Source organism: Somniosus microcephalus, unplaced genomic scaffold, assembly GCF_052327205.1.
Source record: "Somniosus microcephalus isolate GS21.2 unplaced genomic scaffold, FLI_Smic_1.0 unresolved_chr3, whole genome shotgun sequence".
Classification (NCBI taxonomy): domain Eukaryota; kingdom Metazoa; phylum Chordata; class Chondrichthyes; order Squaliformes; family Somniosidae; genus Somniosus; species Somniosus microcephalus.
Genome location: NW_028225181.1, coordinates 16,219,063 through 16,238,832, shown reverse-complemented (window position 1 = coordinate 16,238,832; position 19,770 = coordinate 16,219,063). Strand labels below are relative to the sequence as shown.

Here is a 19,770-nt window from a genome sequence, read left to right as displayed (position 1 = left end):
GATCGGACAAAAGAATAAAAGAACCAAAAGAAGTAAAAGAGATTAGAAGCTAGACGAGATGGTAATAGGCTGAGATTGGGTGTAAAGTGTATTGGCAGGGCAAAAGATAGCTGCCAGGTGTGAGAGAGAAACAAAAGGAAAGGGGGGGGGGAAGGAAAGGAGTGGAAAAATATAAGTGAAAATGAAATAGGGGCCGAGGTTATGATCTGAAATTGTTGAACTCAATATTGAGACCGGAAGGCTGCAGAGTGCCTAATCGGAAGATGAGGTGCTGTTCCTCGAGTTTACGTTGAGCTTCCGTGGAACAGTACAAGAGGCCGAGGACGGTGAGGTCCGAGTGGGAATGGAGCGGTGAATTGAAATGACAGGCGACCGGAAGCTCGGGGTCACCCTTACGGACTGAACGGAGGTGTTCCGCAAAGCGGTCACCCAATCTGCGTTTGGTCTCCCCAATGTAGAGGAGACCGCATCGTGAGCAGCGAATACAGTATACTAGATTGCGAGAAGTACAAGTAAATCGCTGTTTCACCTGGAAGGGGTGTTTGGGGCCCTGGACAGTGGGGAGGGGGGAGGTATAGGGGCAGGTGTTACATCTCCTCCGCTTGCACGGGAAGGTGCCAGGCGAAGAGGAAGGGCTGTTTGGGGTGATAGAGGAGTGGACTAGGGTGTCTCGGAGAGAGCGGTCCCTGCGGAATGCTGAAAGGGGAGGGGAGGGGAAGATACGTTTGGTGGTGGGATCACTTTGGAGGTAGCGGAAATGCCGGAGGATGATCCGTTGAATGTGGAGGCTGGTGGGGTGAAAGGTGAGGACAAGGGGAACCCTATCGTGGTTCCGGGAGGGAGGGGCAGGGGTGAGGGCAGAGGTGCGGGAGATAGAACTGACACGGTCGAGGGCGGTGTCAACCACGGTAGAGGGGAATCCTCGGTTGCGGAAAAAGGAAGACATGTCTGAAGCACTGGTGTGGAAGGTGGCATCGTCGGAGCAGATACGGCGGAGGCGGAGAAACTGGGAGAATGGAATAGAGTCCTTACAGGAAGCGGGGTGGGAGGAAGTGTAGTCCAGGTAGCTGTGGGAGTCAGTGGGCTTGTAGTAAATATTGGTCGATAACCTATCCCCAGAGATGGAGACGGAGAAGTCGAGGAAGGGAAGGGAAGAGTCAGAGATGGACCATGTGAAGGTGAGGGAAGGGTGGAAATTGGAGGCAAAGTGAATGAAATTGTCAAGTTCGGGGCGAGAGCAGGAAACGGCACCGATACAGTCATCAATGTATCGGAAAAAGAGGTGAGGGAGGGGACCCGAGTAGGACTGGAACAAAGATTGTTCCACATAGCCCATGAAAAGGCAGGCATAGCTAGGACCCATGCGGGTACCCATGGCAACACCTTTGATTTGGAGGAAATGAGTGGAGTTAAAGGAGAAGTTGTTCAATGTGAGAACAAGTTCGTTCCACCAATCAGCTGTGCGTTCCCCGCCAATTGTTGAGCTGGAGCGACGTCCCGCTCCACCAATCGTGCCGGAGCTGCCCGTCGCCCACCGCCGCCCAATGGCCGGCCGGGGTGGAGGCGGGATCTCAGTCTGATTGACAGCGCTCCCAACCAATGGAGATTGTGGGGGCGGGATCCTAGCCTGACTGACAGCGGTCCCAACCAATGGAGCGATAGCAAAATACTGCGGATGTTGGAAATCCGAAATAACAACAGCAAATGCTGGAAAAACTCAGCAGGTCAGGCAACATCCGTGGACAGAAATTTGAGTTGACGTTTCGGGTCGAACCCTTCTTCAAAACTGGAAAGAAAAGATAGATCGGAGGCAGGGCTGCAATCGGACAAAAGAATCAAAGAAACAAAAGAAGTAAAAGAGAGACAATAAAAGGTATTAGAAGCCAGACGAGATGGTAATAGGCTGAGATTGGGTGTAAAGTGTACTGGCAGGGCAAGGGATAGCTGCCAGGTGTGAGAGCGAAACAAAAGGAAAGGGCGGGGGGGGGAAAAGGAGTGGAAAAATTACAAGAAAAAAAGTAATAGGGGCCGAAGTTATGATCTGAAATTGTTGAACTCGATATTGAGTCCGGAAGACTGCAGAGTGCCTAATCGGAAGATGAGTTCCTGTTCCTCGAGTTTACGTTGAGCTTCCGTGGAACAATACAAGAGGCCAAGGACGGTGAGGTCCGAGTGGGAATGGAGCGGTGAATTAAAATGACAGGCGACCGGAAGCTCGGGGTCACCCTTACGGACTGAACGGAGGTGTTCCGCAAAGCGGTCGCCCAATCTGCGTTTGGTCTCCCCAATGTAGAGGAGACCGCATCGTGAGCAGCGAATACAGTATACTAGATTGCGAGAAGTACAAGTAAATCGCTGTTTCACCTGGAAGGGGTGTTTGGAGCCCTGGACAGTGGGAAGTGGGGAGGTATAGGGGCAGGTGTTACATCTCCTCCGCTTGCACGGGAAGGTGCCAGGCGAAGGGGAAGGGCTGTTTGGGGTGATAGAGGAGTGGACTAGGGTGTCTCGGAGGGAGCGGTCCCTGCGGAATGCTGAAAGGGGAGGGGAGGAGAAGATGCGTTTGGTGGTGGGATCACTTTGGAGGTAGCGGAAATGCCGGAGGATGATCCGTTGAATGTGGAGGCTGGTGGGGTGAAAGGTGAGGACAAGGGGAACCCTAGCGTGGTTCCGGGAGGGAGGGGCAGGGGTGAGGGCAGAAGTGCGGGAGATAGAACTGACACGGTAGAGGGGAATCCTCGGTTACAGAAAAAGGAAGACATGTCTGAAGCACTGGTGTGGAAGGTGGCATCGTCGGAGCAGATACGGCGGAGACGGAGAAACTGGGAGAATGGAATAGAGTCCTTACAGGAAGCGGGGTGGGAGGAAGTGTAGTCCAGGTAGCTGTGGGAGTCAGTGGGCTTGTAGTGAATATTGGTCGATAACCTATCCCCAGAGATGGAGACGGAGAAGTCGAGGAAGGGAAGGGAAGAGTCAGAGATGGACCATGTGAAGGTGAGGGAAGGGTGGAAATTGGAGGCAAAGTGAATGAACTTGTCAAGTTCGGGACGAGAGCAGGAAACGGCACCGATACAGTCATCAATGTATCGGAAAAAGAGGTGAGGGAGGGGACCCGAGTAGGACTGGAACAAAGATTGTTCCACATAGCCCACGAAAAGGCAGGCATAGCTAGGACCCATGTGGGTACCCGTGGCAACACCTTTGATTTGGAGGAAATGAGTGGAGTTAAAGGAGAAGTTGTTCAATGTGAGAACAAGTTCAGCCAGGCGGAGGAGGGTGGTGGTGGATGGGGACTGGTCGGGCCTCTGTTCAAGGAAGAAGCGGAGCGCCCTCAGGCCATCCGGGTGGGGGATGGAGGTGTAGAGGGATTGTACGTCCATGGTGAAAAGGAAGCGGTTGGGGCCAGGAAACTGGAAACTGTTAAAGTGGCGGAGGGCGTCCGAAGACTCACGGATGTAGGTGGGAAGAGACTGGACAAGGGGAGAAAAGATAGAGTCAAGATAGGAAGAGATAAGTTCCATGGGGCAAGAACAGGCTGAAACGATGGGTCTACCAGGGCAGTCCTGTTTGTGGATCTTGGGAAGGAGGTAGAAGCGGGCTGTGCGGGGTTGGGGAACTATGAGGTTGGTGGCAGCGGGGGGAAGATCTCCAGAGGAGATGAGGTCAGTGACAGTCTTGGAAACGGTGGTTTGATGTTCGGTAGTGGGGTCATGGTCCAGGTGGAGGTAGGAGGAGGTTTTGGAGAGTTGGCGTTCAGCTTCCGCTAGGTAGAGGTCAGTGCGCCAAACAACAACGGCACCACCCTTGTCAGCGGGTTTAATGACAATGTCAGGGTTGGATCTAAGAGAATGGAGTGCTGCAAGTTCAGAGGGAGGTCGGTTGGAGTGAGTGAGGGGAGCAGAGAAATGGAGATGGCCGATGTCATGGAGATTGTGTGGTGGATGGGGCGGGATCTCAGCCTGACTGACAGCGCTCCCAACCAATGGAGATTGTGGGGGCGGAGGGCGGGATCTCAGCCTGACTGACAGCGCTCCCAACCAATGGAGATTGTGGGGGCGGAGGGCGGGATCTCAGCCTGACTGACAGCGCTCCCAACCAATGGAGATTGTGGGGGGCGGAGGGCGGGATCTCAGCCTGACTGACAGCGCTCCCAACCAATGGAGACTGTGGGGGCGGGATCTCAGCCTGACTGACAGCGCTCCCAACCAATGGAGATTGTGGGGGCGGAGGGCGGGATCTCAGCCTGACTGACAGCGCTCCCAACCAATGGAGATTGTGGGGGCGGAGGGCGGGATCTCAGCCTGACTGACAGCGCTCCCAACCAATGGAGACTGTGGGGGCGGGATCTCAGCCTGACTGACAGCGCTCCCAACCAATGGAGATTGTGGGGGCGGAGGGTGGGATCTCAGCCTGACTGACAGCGCTCCCAACCAATGGAGACTGTGGGGGCGGGATCTCAGCCTGACTGACAGCGCTCCCAACCAATGGAGATTGTGGGGGCGGAGGGTGGGATCTCAGCCTGACTGACAGCGCTCCCAACCAATGGAGATTGTGGGGGCGGAGGGCGGGATCTCAGCCTGACTGACAGCGCTCCCAACCAATGGAGATTGTGGGGGCGGAGGGCGGGATCTCAGCCTGACTGACAGCGCTCCCAACCAATGGAGATTGTGGGGGCGGAGGGCGGGATCTCAGCCTGACTGACAGCGCTCCCAACCAATGGAGATTGTGGGGGCGGAGGGTGGGATCTCAGCCTGACTGACAGCGCTCCCAACCATAGGAGATTGTGGGGGGCGGGATCTCAGCCTGACTGACAGCGCTGCCAACCAATGGCGATGGCAGGCTCTCCGGCGGCTCGGACGGACGTCGGCTGAATCATCCTCATATGATAGGCGGCCTTACTTCTTTTTTTGGGGGGAGGCCAAATTACCTGAGGGGATCTCCGTAGGCCGAAACAATTATTGCGTAAATTTTTTGCTGTTGTTGTTGAAATCGGCCCGATCAACGGCAGAACGAGTCACCACCGCCTGCGCCTGATTAAACGAGCCAATCAGCGAAGGGGAACCAGCAATATCATCCAATCAGAGAACGGGCTATTGTGACCCGAGGCTTGATTGGTTGGCGGCGTCAACCAATGGAGATTGTGTGGGTGTGTGCGCGCGGCTTGATTGGTTGGAGGTGTCAACCAGTGGGGGTGGGGCGGGTCCCCAGCCGACGCGTGTGATTGGCTGTCCGCGGCGGCGGCCGCTGGCTGATTGGTGGAGAGCGAGGCGGGTAGATTTGAACGGAGGGAGGGGGCGGAGCCGGGCGCGGGAGCGCGAGTTTCAAACGGCTGCGTAGCAGCGACGCGGGGCCAAGCGAGTGGAGTGAGTCTGCGATCGGACTGCTGTTATCACTGTGTGTGTATATATATGTGTCGGCGCTATTACAGAGTGCGGAGCCTTCTACACCAGCCGCCGTCTTCCTCTTTCTCAGGTAGAATCAGTTAGACCGCAGCATTACGGGGGGACCTAGCCAGTGCGCAGGCGCGTGTGGTGCTGCGTGGATTGGGGTTGTGCGCTGGGCTGGGGGCCGTTCTACGCATGCGCTGCTCTGTGCTGAGGGGATTTGGAATGGGCGCGCGCGGGGCAAGCCGGGATAGCAGCTGACTCCTCCAGCCTCCCGCTTCGCACTGCGCATGCGGAGGGTGGCTCCCGGGGCGGGTGGAGACGGTTGAGATTCGAACCAGCGGCCCTGGCTGCTGCTGCTGCTGCTGGTGACGTTTCAGAGGGTTGGGTGAGGGACGTGGGCTGGAGCCCCGCATCCGGGGCACCATTCTGGTTGGCAGTGTTCACCTGACCTTTGAACCCCCCAGCCCACTCTTGGCCATTGTCTCAAGCTGAGCCATTTTGAGCCCCAAAAATTGAGCTTTATGAAAGTCACTGACTCTGTGCTAGGAAAGAGGAATAAAGACTTGCATTTCTATAGCCCCTTTCACCACCACCGGACCTCTCATAGAAACATAGAAGATAGGAGCAGGAGTAGGCCATTCGGCCCCTCGAGCCTGTTCCGCCATTCAATGCGATCATGGCTGATCATTCAAATTCAGTACCCGGTCCCTGCCTTCTCCCCATATCCCTTGATCCCTTTAGCCTTAAGAAATATATCCAACTCCTTGAATATATTTAATGAATTGGCCTCCACTGCCCTCTGTGGTAGAGAATTCCACAGGTTCACCACTCAAATTCAAATTCAAATGCTTTATTGGCATGAAAGTTTACAGAGAACCATATTGCCAAAGCTTACATAGCAAAAAGGTACAGTTTTCCAACATTCTGTAGGTGTCAATCGATTTGACATTTGTTGGGTACATACAATATTACTTTTAAACAATATTAATTTTAAACAGTCTTTGTACTTCATTTGGTATGTTCAATATTATGCTTCGGCAGAATTCTGCATGTAGGGCTTCTATTGTGTGTTTTTCCCATTTAGTGTAGCTTTGGTGATTTAGCGGGCCCCATACTTCACTACCGTATAGTGCAATGGGCAGGATTATGCTGTCAAATATTTTTAGCCAGATTTTGATTGGGATTTGGATGTTGTAGAATTTTCTTTTTATTGCATATAGGGCTCTTCGGGCTTTTTCTTTTAGTGCATTCACTGCTATGCTGAAGCTCCCTGATGCTGTAATAGTTAGACCAAGGTAGGTGTAGCTCATAGTGTGTCCTATAGTGGTATCACTGAGGGTAAACTGGTATTTGTTTTCCTGACATCTGGGCCTTTTTTGAAAAATCATGATGTTGGTTTTCTTTAAATTTACTGTTAGAGCCCAATTTTGGCAGTATTTGTCGAGTAGGTCTAGTTGTTGCTGTAATCCCTGTTCTGTGGGAGACAGCAGAACCAGGTCGTCCGCATAGAACAGGGATTTCACTTCTCCATCCAGGAGACGGAGACCTGGTGACTCGCTTTGCTCCAGCATGTCTGCTAATTCATTTATGTATATGTTGAACAGGGTCGGGCTCAAATTGCAGCCCTGCCGGACGCCTCTTCTCTGGGTGAAGAAATCGGTGCGTTTGTCTCCAATTTTGACCCCGCATTTGTTTTTCAGATACATTGATTTAATAAGGTCATAGACTTTGCCCCCTATTCCACACTGAAGAAGTTTATAATAGAGCCCTTCGTGCCATATAGAAGTCGATGAAACAGGCGAATATTTTCCCATTTTTTGTTTGGTGTATATGTTTTTCAATGAGGGTGTGAAGGGTATAGATATGGTCGGCGGTGCGGTGTTTTGGATCTCTCTGGGTGAAGAAATTCCTCCTCATTTCTGTCCTAAATGGCTTACCCCTTATCCTTAGACTGTGACCCCTGGTTCTGGACTCCCCGACCATCAGGAACATCCTTCCTGCATCTAGTCTGTCCAGTCCTGTCAAAATTTTATAAGTTTCAGTGAGATCCCCTCTCATTCTTCGAAACTCCAGCGAATATAAGCCCAATCGACCCAATCTGTCCTCATACGTCATTCCTGCCATCCCAGCTATCAGCCTGGTGAATCTTCGCTGCACTCCCTTTACAACCACCGGACGTCTCAAAGGGCTTTACAGCCAATGAAGTACTTTTTCAAGTGGAGTTGCTGTTGTAATGTGGGAAACGCAGCATCCAATTTGCGCACAGCAAGCTCCCACAAACAGCAAATATTGGCTCAGGACACCGGGGAGAGCTCCCGTACTTTTCTTTGAAATAGTGCCATGGGATCTTTTACATCCGCCTGTGAGAGCAGACTGGGGCCTCGGTTTAACGTCTCATCCGAAAGACGGCACCTCCGACAGTGCAGCACTCCCTCAACACTGCACTGGGGGTGTCAGCCTAGCTTTATGTGTGCGAATCCCTGGAGTGGGACTTGAACCCACAACCTTCTGACTCAGGCAGGTGTGCTACCCACTGAGCCACAGCTGACGCTAAACTATCCTCTCCTCTCCCTTCTCGACCTGTCTGCAGCCTTTTGACACGGTTGGCCCCACCGTACCTCCTCCAGCGCCTCTCTCCTCCGTCGTCCAGCTGGGTGGGACTGCCCTTGCTTGCTTCCACTCATACCTATCCATTCGTAGCCAGAGAATCTCCGGCAGTGGCTCGATAAGCAGGAATTTCCACCTAGTAAATATTGAGGAGACTGAAGCAGTTGTCATTCCCTAGCCACTAACTCCAGCCCGCTCCCTGGCAACTGTCTGAAATGCAGCCAGACTGTTCGAAATCTTGCCGCCCTATCTGACCTTGTGACTGGAAGCCTGTGTCCAGTGGTGTACCACAGGGATCGGTGCTGGGTCCTTTGCTGTTTGTAGTGTACATTAATGATTTAGATGTGAATGTAGGAGGTATGATCAATGAGTTGGCAGATGACACGAAAATTGGTGGGGTGGTAAATAGCGAGGAGGGAAGCCTCAGGCTACAGGATGATATCGACGGGTTGATCAGATGGGCAGAACAGTGGTAAAAGGAATTTAACCCTGAAAAGTGTGAGGTGATGCATTTTGGGAGGACTAACAAGGCAAGGGAATACACAGTGAATGGTAGGACCCTAGGAAGGACAGAGGATCAGAGGGACCTTGGTGTGCATGTACATAGATCCCTGAAGGCAGCAGGACAGGTAGATAAGGTGGTTAAAAAGGCATATGGGATACTTGCCTTCATTAGCCGAGGCATAGAATATAAGAGCAGGGAGGTTATGATGGAGCTGTACAAAACGCTGGTTAGGCCACAGCTGGAACACTGTGTGCAGTTCTGGTCGCCACACTGTAGGAAGGATGTGATTGCATTGGAGAGGGTGCAGCGGAGATTCACCAGGATGTTACCTGGGCTGTGTCGAAATCTCGACTCCAAGTAAGACTCTAAAACACAAGCAGTACCGTCAGATTGTTAGTTTATTTTTTACTTGCACAAGGGGTGAGCTGCCTGGACAAAGGCTAGGCCAACAACTCCAAACAAGCAAGCGTTCCATATATCACGTGTAATGGTATTGTATCAGTTTGCACGAAGTAAGAGTTTGCACAAGGATAATCAGAAGGTCAGCAGGACAGAAATATCTCCAGACAAGGTTATTTAATCATATATCCTGTCAGGAGGTTCTGTCTGAATCTTGTTACCAAAATGATCAGCTTACTCATGTCTGAATCTTGTTACCAAAATGATCAGCTTACTCAATAGTTTTGCTTCTTTGTCGAGCGACAATCATTAATAGTTTATCTATTCTATAGCCTTATGCCTCCCTTGTGCTAGTGAGTCAATACAGCTGTTATCACATCATCAATGTGGGTGGGTATTTTGAAAGGTCTCTTGGTCCTAGACGCGTTGTGACACATTTGCTTCTATGCTTTAACTACAACCTAAGCAAGTTTGTTCTTTCAACCCCTTGATAGCTTATTTTTACTTGGCCATTTTATTCTACCCAGCATGCTAAGTATAACGTCAATTTCCACAGCTGGAGCACTTCAGCTATGAAGAGAGACTGGACAGGCTGGGGTTGTTTCCCTTAGAGCAGAGAAGGCTGAGGGGGGACCTGATTGAGGTGTACAAAATTATGAGGGGCACAGATAGGGTAGATAGAAAGGAACTTTTCCCCTTAGTAGAGGGGTCAATAACCAGGGGGCATAGTTTCAAGGTAAGGGGCAGGAGGTTTAGAGGGGATTTGAGGAAAAACATTTTCACCCAGAGGGTGGTTGGAATCTGGAACTCACTGCCTGAAAGGGTGGTAGAGGCAGGAACCCTCACAACATTCAAGAAGCATTTAGATGAGCACTTGAAACGCCATAGCATACAAGGCTACGGACCAAGTGCTGGAAAATGGGATTAGAATAGACAGGGCTTGATGGCCAGCGTGGACACGATGGGCCGAAGGGCCTCTTTGACTCTATGACCCCATATCTGCTCGACCACCAAGACCGCCTACTCGCCTGACTCCACCCCTGCATCAGCTCCTCTGCTGCTGAAACCCTCATTCGTGCCTTTGGTGTCAGCCCGTGGATCAGTTGGTAGCACTCTGGCCTCTTGAGTCAGAAGGTTGTGGGTTCAAGTCCCACTCCAGGGACTTGAGCACAACAGTCTAGGCTGACGACGCTCCCAGCGCAGTACTGAGGGAGTGCCGCACTGTCAGAGGTGCCGTCTTTCGGGTGAGACATTAAACTGCGGCCCCCATCTGCCCTATCAGGAGGACGTAAAAATCCCCATGGCACTATTTCGAAGAAGAGCAGGGGAGATTTCTGTGGTGTCCTGGGGCCCATATTTATCCCTCATTCGACATCCCCAAAACAGATGGTCTGGTCTTTATCCCGTTGCTGTTTGTGGGATCTCGCTGTGCGCAATATGGCTGCTGCGTTTCCTACATTACAACACTGACTGCACTTCAAAAAGTACTTTATTGGCTGTGAAGCGCTTTGGGGTGTCCTGAGGTCATGAAAGGCGCTATAGAAGAAATGCTTTGTAGACTGAAGACGGGCCAGCTTTTGCCCTCGGTAAACTTCAGCTCGTACAAAACTCTGTGTCCTAAGTCGCACCGAGTCCCGTTCGCCCATCACCTTGGTGCCCGTTGGACTACATTGGCTCCCAGTCCAGCAATTTCAATCGTTCTCGTGTTTAAATCCATCCGTGGCCTCTTGTGTCCAGACCTACAAACCTCCGAGATCTTTGTGTTCCTCCAGCTCTGGTCTCTTGCAATTCACCCCCACCATTTGCGGCCGTGCCTTCAGCCATGTAAGGTTTCATACTTTGGGATTCACTCCCTAATCTCGCTCCTTTTTCTCTCTCTGCTCTGGGGGTTTGCAGGGGGAGGAGGCTGGTATCCTGGCACCCCAGCCCATCTGGGCAGGGGAATTTGTTGACTTTGAGTTGTCACCACTGACCCTGGGCTGTGTTTCTGGTTTCCCAGGTCCGTCACTCGAAGAGGGCGTCTAGAGATTGGACGATGGGATCCTCGGGCAGCACCTGCATGGAGACCCCAGTGCGGGTTGTCTACAACAAGCACCTGGGCAACGCACTCGACCCCCGCTCCCCTACCACCGGCATCCTACGGACCCCCATCGAGGTACGTGCTCCCCCCTTTCCCACCCTGTAGGCACATGCAGCCCCCCTCGAGCCTGTTGCTGCAGGAACTGGTGGCGGCCATTCAGCCCCCTCGAGCCTGTTGCCATAGGAACTGGTGGCGGCCATTCGGCCCCCTCGAGCCTGTTGCCATAGGAACTGGTGGCGGCCATTAAGACCCCTCGAGCCTGTTGCCATAGGAACTGGTGACGGCCATTAAGACCCCTCGAGCCTGTTGCCATAGGAACTGGTGGCGGCCATTAAGACCCCTCGAGCCTGTTGCCATAGGAACTGGTGGCGGCCATTAAGACCCCTCGAGCCTGTTGCCATAGGAACTGGTGGCGGCCATTAAGACCCCTCGAGCCTGTTGCCATAGGAACTGGTGGCGGCCATTAAGACCCCTCGAGCCTGTTGCCATAGGAACTGGTGGTGGCCATTCAGCCCCCTCGAGCCTGTTCCGCCATTTAATTAGATCCTGGCTCTTCTGTATCTTACTGTTCGCTGTCTGACTCCAGGTTCTGTCTAGCCCGAGTCCGAGCCCTGGGGGAGCGGAAGCTGAATTGGTGGAGGAGGAAGATGAGGAGGAGCTCTCTGACCCACTGGACCCTCGATCGCCAACTCCCGGCGTCACCCGCACACCTCTCAAACCCACGATGGCTGGTAGGTGTAGCAGGGCACAGCGACCGTCCAGCGTGGGAGACCCGGCGGGGTGGTTTGGGGCAAGTCGGCCAAGACTGAGGCACTGAATACAGCTTTAGGCCACCGCATATTCCAGTGAGAAAGAAAGACTCTAAGAGAAGGATGAACCATCTGTGGTCTAACTAAGGAAGTAAAGGATGGTATCAAATTGAAAACAAAAGCATATAATGTTGAGAAGATTGGTGAAAGGCCAGAGGATTGGGAAATTTTTAAAAAGCTGCAATGGACGACAAAAAATGATAGAGAGAGAAGATAGCTTATGAGAGTAAACGAGCAAGAAATATAAAAACAGACAGTAAGAGCTTCTACAGGTATATGAAAAGGAAGAGAGTAGCTAAAGTAAACGTTGATCCCCTAGAGGATGAGTCTGGGGAATTAATAATGGGGAAACAGGTAAACGGCGGAGACCTTCAACAAATATTTTGTATCGGTCTTCACGGTAGAAGACACTAAAAGCATCCCAATAATGGATAATCAAGGGACAATTGGGGTGTGGGGTGAATTTAAAACAATCACTATCAGTAGAGAAAGTACTAGGCAAACTAATGGGACTAAAGGTGGACAAGTCCCCTGGACCCGATGGCTTGCATCCTAGGGTCTTAAAAGAGGTGGCCGCAGAGACAGTGGATGCATTGGTTGTAATCTACCAAAATTCCCTGGACTCTGGAGATATCCCAGCGGACTGGAAAACTGCAAATGTAACGCCCCTATTTAAGAAAGGAGGGAGACAGAAAGCAGGCCAGTTAGCCTAGCATCTGTCATTGGGGAGTGATTGCTTGACTCTATTATGATTTTCTAAATGTGCTGCTGAGTCAGTGTGGTTTTATGAAAGGGAAATCATGTTTGACAAATTTGCTGGAGTTCTTTGAGGATGTAACAAGCAGGGTGGATAAAGGGGAACCAGTAGATGTGGTGTATTTAGATTTCCAGAAGGCATTCGATAAGGTGCCACATAAAAGGTTACTACACAAGATAAGAGCTCACGGGGTTGGCGGTAATATATTAGCATGGATAGAGGATTGGCGAACTAACAGAAACAGGGAGTCGGGATAAATGGGTCATTTACAGGTTGGCAAACTGTAACTAGTGGCGTGCCGCAGGGATCAGTGCTGGGGCCGCAACTATTTACAATCTATATTAATGACTTGGATGAAGGGACCGAGTGTAATGTAGCCAAATTTGCTGATAATACAAAGATAGGTGGGAAAGCAAATTGTGTGGAGGCTGCAAAGGGACATCGATAGGCGAAGTGAGTGGGCAAAAATCTGGCAGATGGAGTTTAATGTGGGAAACTGTGAGGTTATCCACTTTGGTAGGAAAAATGAAGAAGTAAATTATTATTTAAATGGGGAGAGATTACAAAATGCTGAGGTACGGAGGGACCTGGGGGTCCTCGTACATGAAACAAAAAGTTAGCATGCAGGTACAGCAAGTAATTAGGAAGGCAAATAGAATGTTGGCCTTTATTGCACAGGGATTGGAGTATAAAAGTAGGGAAGTCCTGGTACAACTGTACAGGCTGTTGGTGAGACCACACCTGGAGTACTGCGTACAGTTTTGGTCTCCTTTATTTAAGGACGGATATACTTGCATTGGAGGCAGTTCAGAGAAGGTTCACGAGGTTGATTCCCGAGATGAAAGGGTTGTCTTATGAGGAAGGGTCAAGCAGGTAGGGCCTATACTCATTGGAGTTTAGAAGAATGAGAGGGGATCTTATTGAAACATATAAGATTCTGAGGGGGCTTGACTGGGTAGATGCTGAGAGGATGTTTCCCCTCGTGGGGGAACCTAGAACGAGGGGGCACAATTTCATGATAAGAGGTCGCCATTTTAAGATGGAGATGAGGAGGAATTTCTCCTCTGAGGGTCGTGAATCTGTGGAATTCTCTTCCCCAAGAGCTGTGGAGGCTGGGTCAGTGAATATATTTAAGGTGGAGATAGACAGATTTTTGAACGATAAGGGAGTGAAGGGTTATGGGGCGCGGGCAGGGGTGTGGCTTTGAGCCCAAGATCAGCCGTGATCTTATTGAATGGCGGAGCAGGCTCGAGGGGCCAAGTGGTCTATTCCTGCTCCTATTTCTGAAGCTCTTATAACTCGGCGGAGGCCAGGGTGGAGCCTGGGCATTTCCTGCTCTGTGTGTGTGTGGGGCTCAATCCCACACGGGGCAAGATCAGGCTAAGTAAGATCAAGAAGGATATACTTGCCTTGGAGGCGGTGCAACAAAGGTTCACTAGATTGATTCCTGGGGTGAGAGGGTTGTCTTATGAGGAGAGATTGTGTAGTTTGAGTTTAGAAGAGTGAGGTGTGATCTCATTGAAAGATATAAGATTCTGAGGGGGATTGACAGGGTAGATGCTGAGAGCTTGTTTCCCCTGGCTGGAGTGTCTAGAACCAGGGGCATAGCCTCAGGATAAGGGGCCAGCCATTTAGGACTGAGATGAAGAGACATTTCTTCACTGAGGGTGGTGAATCTATGGAATTCTCTGCCCCAGAGGGCTGTGGCTGCTCAATCCGAGTATATTCAAGGCTGAGAGATACATTTTTTTAGACTTATGGGGAATTGAGGGATATGGGGATCAGGTGGGAAAGAGGTCGAAGATCAACCATGATCTTATTGAATGATCTTAGAATAAGGGGCTGCTCTTTCAAAACTGAGATGAGGAGAAGCTTCTTCACTCAGAGGGTGGTAGGTTTGTGGAATTTGCTGCCCCAGAAAGCTGTGGAAGCTACATCATTAAATAAATTTAAAACAGAAATAGACAGTTTCCTAGAAGTAAAGGGAATTAAGGGTTACGGGGAGCGGGCAGGAAATTGGACATGAGTCTAGGTTTGGAATGGTCATGGCCCTGTGGGTAGTGGAGCGGGCCCAGGGGCCGTGTCGCCTGGTTCTGCTCCTACTGTGTTCTAATTCTGTGTTAGATTTCAGGAGATGGTTTTATTCCTGCTCCTGGCTGGGGTGGAGATCGCCTTTACAGAAGGTAAGTCCTGTAGAAAATATAGGGACAGAGAGATCTCCTGGAAGAATTTCGATCGCCTAGATGGGTCGGAGAGGAATTTCCCAGATTTTTTTCTCCCAAATTGGCCATTGGGTCTTTATCTGGTTTTTCGCCTCTCCCGGGAGATCACATGGGTTCGGGTGGATGCAGAGTGATAGAAGATTTGAGGTTAGGATCAGATCAGCCATGATCTTATTGAATGGTGGAGCAGGCTCGAGGGGCCGATTGGCCTACTCCTGCTCCTATTTCTTCTGTTCTTATGAATGGCGGAGCAGGCTCCTAATTCTTATGTTTTATACCTCGGCAGAGGCCAGGGTGGAGCCTGAGCCTTTCCTGCTCTGTGTGTGGGGCTCAGACCCACACTGGGTGTGAGATCGGCCAACAGGCCGGGGATGGAGCCTGGGCCTTTCCTGCTGTCTGTGCCTGCCTTGTCCTGAGCGCTCTGCTCTTTCCTTCCTTCTGTTTACAGACAAGTTCAGCAAGCTGATGAAGCAGCTGAGCGGGGTGTTCATCGGCGAGGAGCCAGAGAGCGAGGACCTGGTGACCCCGGTCTGCGAGGCGGAGGCGGAGAGCGACGAGGAAGAGGCCTGCACCGAGGATCCCGTCGCCGAGCTGCTGGAGTGCGAGGAGGAGCCGGCGGGGGACGGGCAGGCGGTGGCTGGGCTTGAGGGAGAGCAGCCGCTCCCCGGCCTGAGGTCAGCCAGCCAGCCGGCGGCTGCTGCTGTTGAGGAATCGCGGCACGAAGCCCAGGCCCTGCCGCTCAACCCACTGCTCGAGGAAGGTCAGTGTGTCATCGTAGGGGGAAGGGGATGCTGGCTAAGGGCACATTGACTGGGGGAGGCGGTGGTGATGGGCGGGGGGGGCATTGACGAGGGCAAGGGGGTGATGAGTGGCGGGAAGGGCATTGAGCTGGGATGGGGTTAATGGGTACAAGTATTGGGTGGGGGGGGGGGAGTTAATGGCCATGGGTGTTGACTGGCGGATGGGGTGATGGGTGAGGGTGGCATTGACTTGGCGAGGGTCATTGTGTGGAGGTACTGGGGAGGGAGTGCTGGGCAAGGGGAACATTGACGAGGGAGGGAGTGATGGGCAAGGGAGGCATTGACGAGGGAGGGAGTGCTGGGCAAGGGGAATATTGACGAGGGAGGGAGTGATGGGCAAGGGGGGCATTGACGAGGGAGGGAGTGCTGGGCAAGGGGAACATTGACGGGAGGGAGTGATGGGCAAGGGGGGCATTGACGGGGAGGGACTGATGGGCGAGGGGGCATTGACGGGGAGGGAGTGATGGGCAAGGGAGGCATTGACGGGGGAGGGAGTGATGGGTAAGGGTGGCATTGACTTGGGATGGGGTTAATGGGTACGAGTATTGGGTGGGGGGGGAGTTAATGGGCATGGGTGTTGACTGGCGGACGGGGTGATGGGTGAGGGTGGCATTGACTTGGCGAGGGTCATTGTGTGGAGGTACTGGGGAGGGAGTGCTGGGCAAGGGGAACATTGACGAGGGAGGGAGTGATGGGCAAGGGAGGCATTGATGGGAGGGAGTGATGGGCAAGGGGGGCATTGACGAGGGAGGGAGTGCTGGGCAAGGGGAACATTGACGGGAGGGAGTGATGGGCAAGGGGGGCATTGACGGGGAGGGAGTGATGGGCGAGGGAGGCATTGACGGGAGGGAGTGATGGGCAAGGGGGCATTGACGGGGAGGGAGTGATGGGCAAGGGAGGCATTTACGGGAGGGAGTGATGGGCAAGGGAGGCATTGACGGGGGAGGGAGTGATAGGCAAGGGAGGCATTGACGGGAGGGAGTGATGGGCGAGGGAGGCATTGACGGGAGGGAGTGATGGGCGAGGGAGGCATTGACGGGGAGGGAGTGATGGGCGAGGGAGGCATTGACGGGAGGGAGTGATGGGCGAGGGAGGCATTGACGGGGAGGGAGTGATGGGCGAGGGAGGCATTGACGGGAGGGAGTGATGGGCAAGGGAGGCATTGACGGGAGGGAGTGATGGGCAAGGGGGGCATTGACGGGAGGGAGTGATGGGCGAGGTGGGCATTGACGGGAGGGAGTGATGGGCGAGGGAGGCATTGACGGGGAGGGAGTGATGGGCGAGGGAGGCATTGACGGGAGGGAGTGATGGGCGAGGGAGGCATTGACGGGAGGGAGTGATGGGCGAGGGAGGCATTGACGGGGAGGGAGTGATGGGCGAGGGAGGCATTGACAGGCGAGGGAGTGATGGGCAAGGGGGCATTGACGGGAGGGAGTGATGGGCGAGGTGGGCATTGACGGGGAGGGAGTGATGGGCAAGGGAGGCATTGACGGGAGGGAGTGATGGGCAAGGGGGGGCATTGACGGGGGAGGGAGTGATGGGCAAGGGGGCATTGACGGGGGAGGGAGTGATGGGCAATGGGGCATTGACGGGGAGGGAGTGATGGGCAAGGGGGGCATTGACGGGAGGGAGTGATGGGCAAGGGAGGCATTGACGGGAGGGTGTGATGGGCAAGGGGGGCATTGACGGGAGGGAGTGATGGGCGAGGTGGGCATTGACGGGGGAGGGAGTGATGGGCGAGGGAGGCATTGACGGGGAGGGAGTGATGGGCAAGGGAGGGAGTGATGGGCAAGGGGGGCATTGACAGGGGAGGGAGTGATGGGCGAGGTGGGCATTGACGGGGGAGGGAGTGATGGGCGAGGGAGGCATTGACGGGGAGGGAGTGATGGGCGAGGGAGGCATTGACGGGAGGGAGTGATGGGCGAGGGAGGCATTGACGGGAGGGAGTGATGGGCGAGGGAGGCATTGACGGGGAGGGAGTGATGGGCGAGGGAGGCATTGACAGGCGAGGGAGTGATGGGCAAGGGGGCATTGACGGGAGGGAGTGATGGGCGAGGTGGGCATTGACGGGGAGGGAGTGATGGGCAAGGGAGGCATTGACGGGAGGGAGTGATGGGCAAGGGGGGGCATTGACGGGGGAGGGAGTGATGGGCAAGGGGGCATTGACGGGGGAGGGAGTGATGGGCAAGGGGGCATTGACGGGGAGGGAGTGATGGGCAAGGGGGGCATTGACGGGAGGGAGTGATGGGCAAGGGAGGCATTGACGGGAGGGTGTGATGGGCAAGGGGGGCATTGACGGGAGGGAGTGATGGGCGAGGTGGGCATTGACGGGGGAGGGAGTGATGGGCGAGGGAGGCATTGACGGGGAAGGAGTGATGGGCAAGGGAGGGAGTGATGGGCAAGGGGGGCATTGACAGGGGAGGGAGTGATGGGCGAGGTGGGCATTGACGGGGGAGGGAGTGATGGGCGAGGGAGGCATTGACGGGGAGGGAGTGATGGGCAAGGGAGGCATTGACGGGAGGGAGTGATGGGCGAGGGAGGCATTGACGGGAGGGAGTGATGGGCGAGGGAGGCATTGACGGGAGGGAGTGATGGGCAAGGGGGGCATTGACGGGAGGGAGTGATGGGCGAGGGAGGCATTGACGGGAGGGAGTGATGGGCGAGGGAGGCATTGACGGGGAGGGAGTGATGGGCGAGGGAGGCATTGACGGGAGGGAGTGATGGGCGAGGGAGGCATTGACGGGAGGGAGTGATGGGCAAGGGGGGCATTGACGGGAGGGAGTGATGGGCGAGGGAGGCATTGACGGGGAGGGAGTGATGGGTGAGGGAGGCATTGACGGGAGGGAGTGATGGGCAAGGGAGGCATTGACGGGAGGGAGTGATGGGCGAGGGAGGCATTGACGGGGAGGGAGTGATGGGCGAGGGAGGCATTGACGGGGAGGGAGTGATGGGCAAGGGGGGCATTGACGGGGGAGTGAGTGATGGGCGAGGGAGGCATTGACGGGAGGGAGTGATGGGCGAGGGAGGCATTGACGGGAGGGAGTGATGGGCAAGGGAGGCATTGACGGGAGGGAGTGATGGGCGAGGGAGGCATTGACGGGAGGGAGTGATGGGCGAGGTGGGCATTGACGGGGGAGGGAGTGATGGGCGAGGGAGGCATTGACGGGGAGGGAGTGATGGGCAAGGGAGGGAGTGATGGGCAAGGGGGGCATTGACAGGGGAGGGAGTGATGGGCGAGGTGGGCATTGACGGGGGAGGGAGTGATGGGCGAGGGAGGCATTGACGGGGAGGGAGTGATGGGCGAGGGAGGCATTGACGGGAGGGAGTGATGGGCGAGGGAGGCATTGACGGGAGGGAGTGATGGGCGAGGGAGGCATTGACGGGGAGGGAGTGATGGGCGAGGGAGGCATTGACAGGCGAGGGAGTGATGGGCAAGGGGGCATTGACGGGAGGGAGTGATGGGCGAGGTGGGCATTGACGGGGAGGGAGTGATGGGCAAGGGAGGCATTGACGGGAGGGAGTGATGGGCAAGGGGGGGCATTGACGGGGGAGGGAGTGATGGGCAAGGGGGCATTGACGGGGGAGGGAGTGATGGACAAGGGGGCATTGACGGGGAGGGAGTGATGGGCAAGGGGGGCATTGACGGGAGGGAGTGATGGGTAAGGGAGGCATTGACGGGAGGGTGTGATGGGCAAGGGGGGCATTGACGGGAGGGAGTGATGGGCGAGGTGGGCATTGACGGGGGAGGGAGTGATGGGCGAGGGAGGCATTGACGGGGAAGGAGTGATGGGCAAGGGAGGGAGTGATGGGCAAGGGGGGCATTGACGGGAGGGAGTGATGGGCGAGGTGGGCATTGACGGGGGAGGGAGTGATGGGCGAGGGAGGCATTGACGGGGAGGGAGTGATGGGCAAGGGAGGCATTGACGGGAGGGAGTGATGGGCGAGGGAGGCATTGACGGGAGGGAGTGATGGGCGAGGGAGGCATTGACGGGAGGGAGTGATGGGCAAGGGGGGCATTGACGGGAGGGAGTGATGGGCGAGGGAGGCATTGACGGGAGGGAGTGATGGGCGAGGGAGGCATTGACGGGGAGGGAGTGATGGGCGAGGGAGGCATTGACGGGAGGGAGTGATGGGCAAAGGAGGCATTGACGGGAGGGAGTGATGGGCGAGGGAGGCATTGACGGGGAGGGAGTGATGGGCGAGGGAG

At 54.4% G+C, this 19,770-nt stretch overlaps 1 protein-coding gene across 4 annotated transcripts in view; it reads left to right on the top strand.

The window, feature by feature from the left end:
- cdca3 (cell division cycle associated 3) overlaps positions 1 to 19,770 on the top strand; it is a 79,743-nt gene that overhangs the window by 54,107 nt on the left and 5,866 nt on the right. Inside the window, exons 1-4 of one of the 4 annotated variants that reach the window (XM_085976693.1) lie at positions 5,265 to 5,360; positions 10,895 to 11,050; positions 11,562 to 11,706; positions 15,212 to 15,523. In XM_085976693.1, coding sequence (XP_085832819.1) covers positions 10,931 to 11,050; positions 11,562 to 11,706; positions 15,212 to 15,523 — 577 coding nt within the window. In that variant the 5' untranslated portion in view covers positions 5,265 to 5,360; positions 10,895 to 10,930. Of the gene's footprint in view, positions 1 to 5,264; positions 5,470 to 6,189; positions 6,291 to 10,894; positions 11,051 to 11,561; positions 11,707 to 15,211; positions 15,524 to 19,770 lie in introns of those variants that run through there. The other 3 variants (XM_085976692.1, XM_085976691.1, XM_085976694.1) reach the window with 3 other exon arrangements.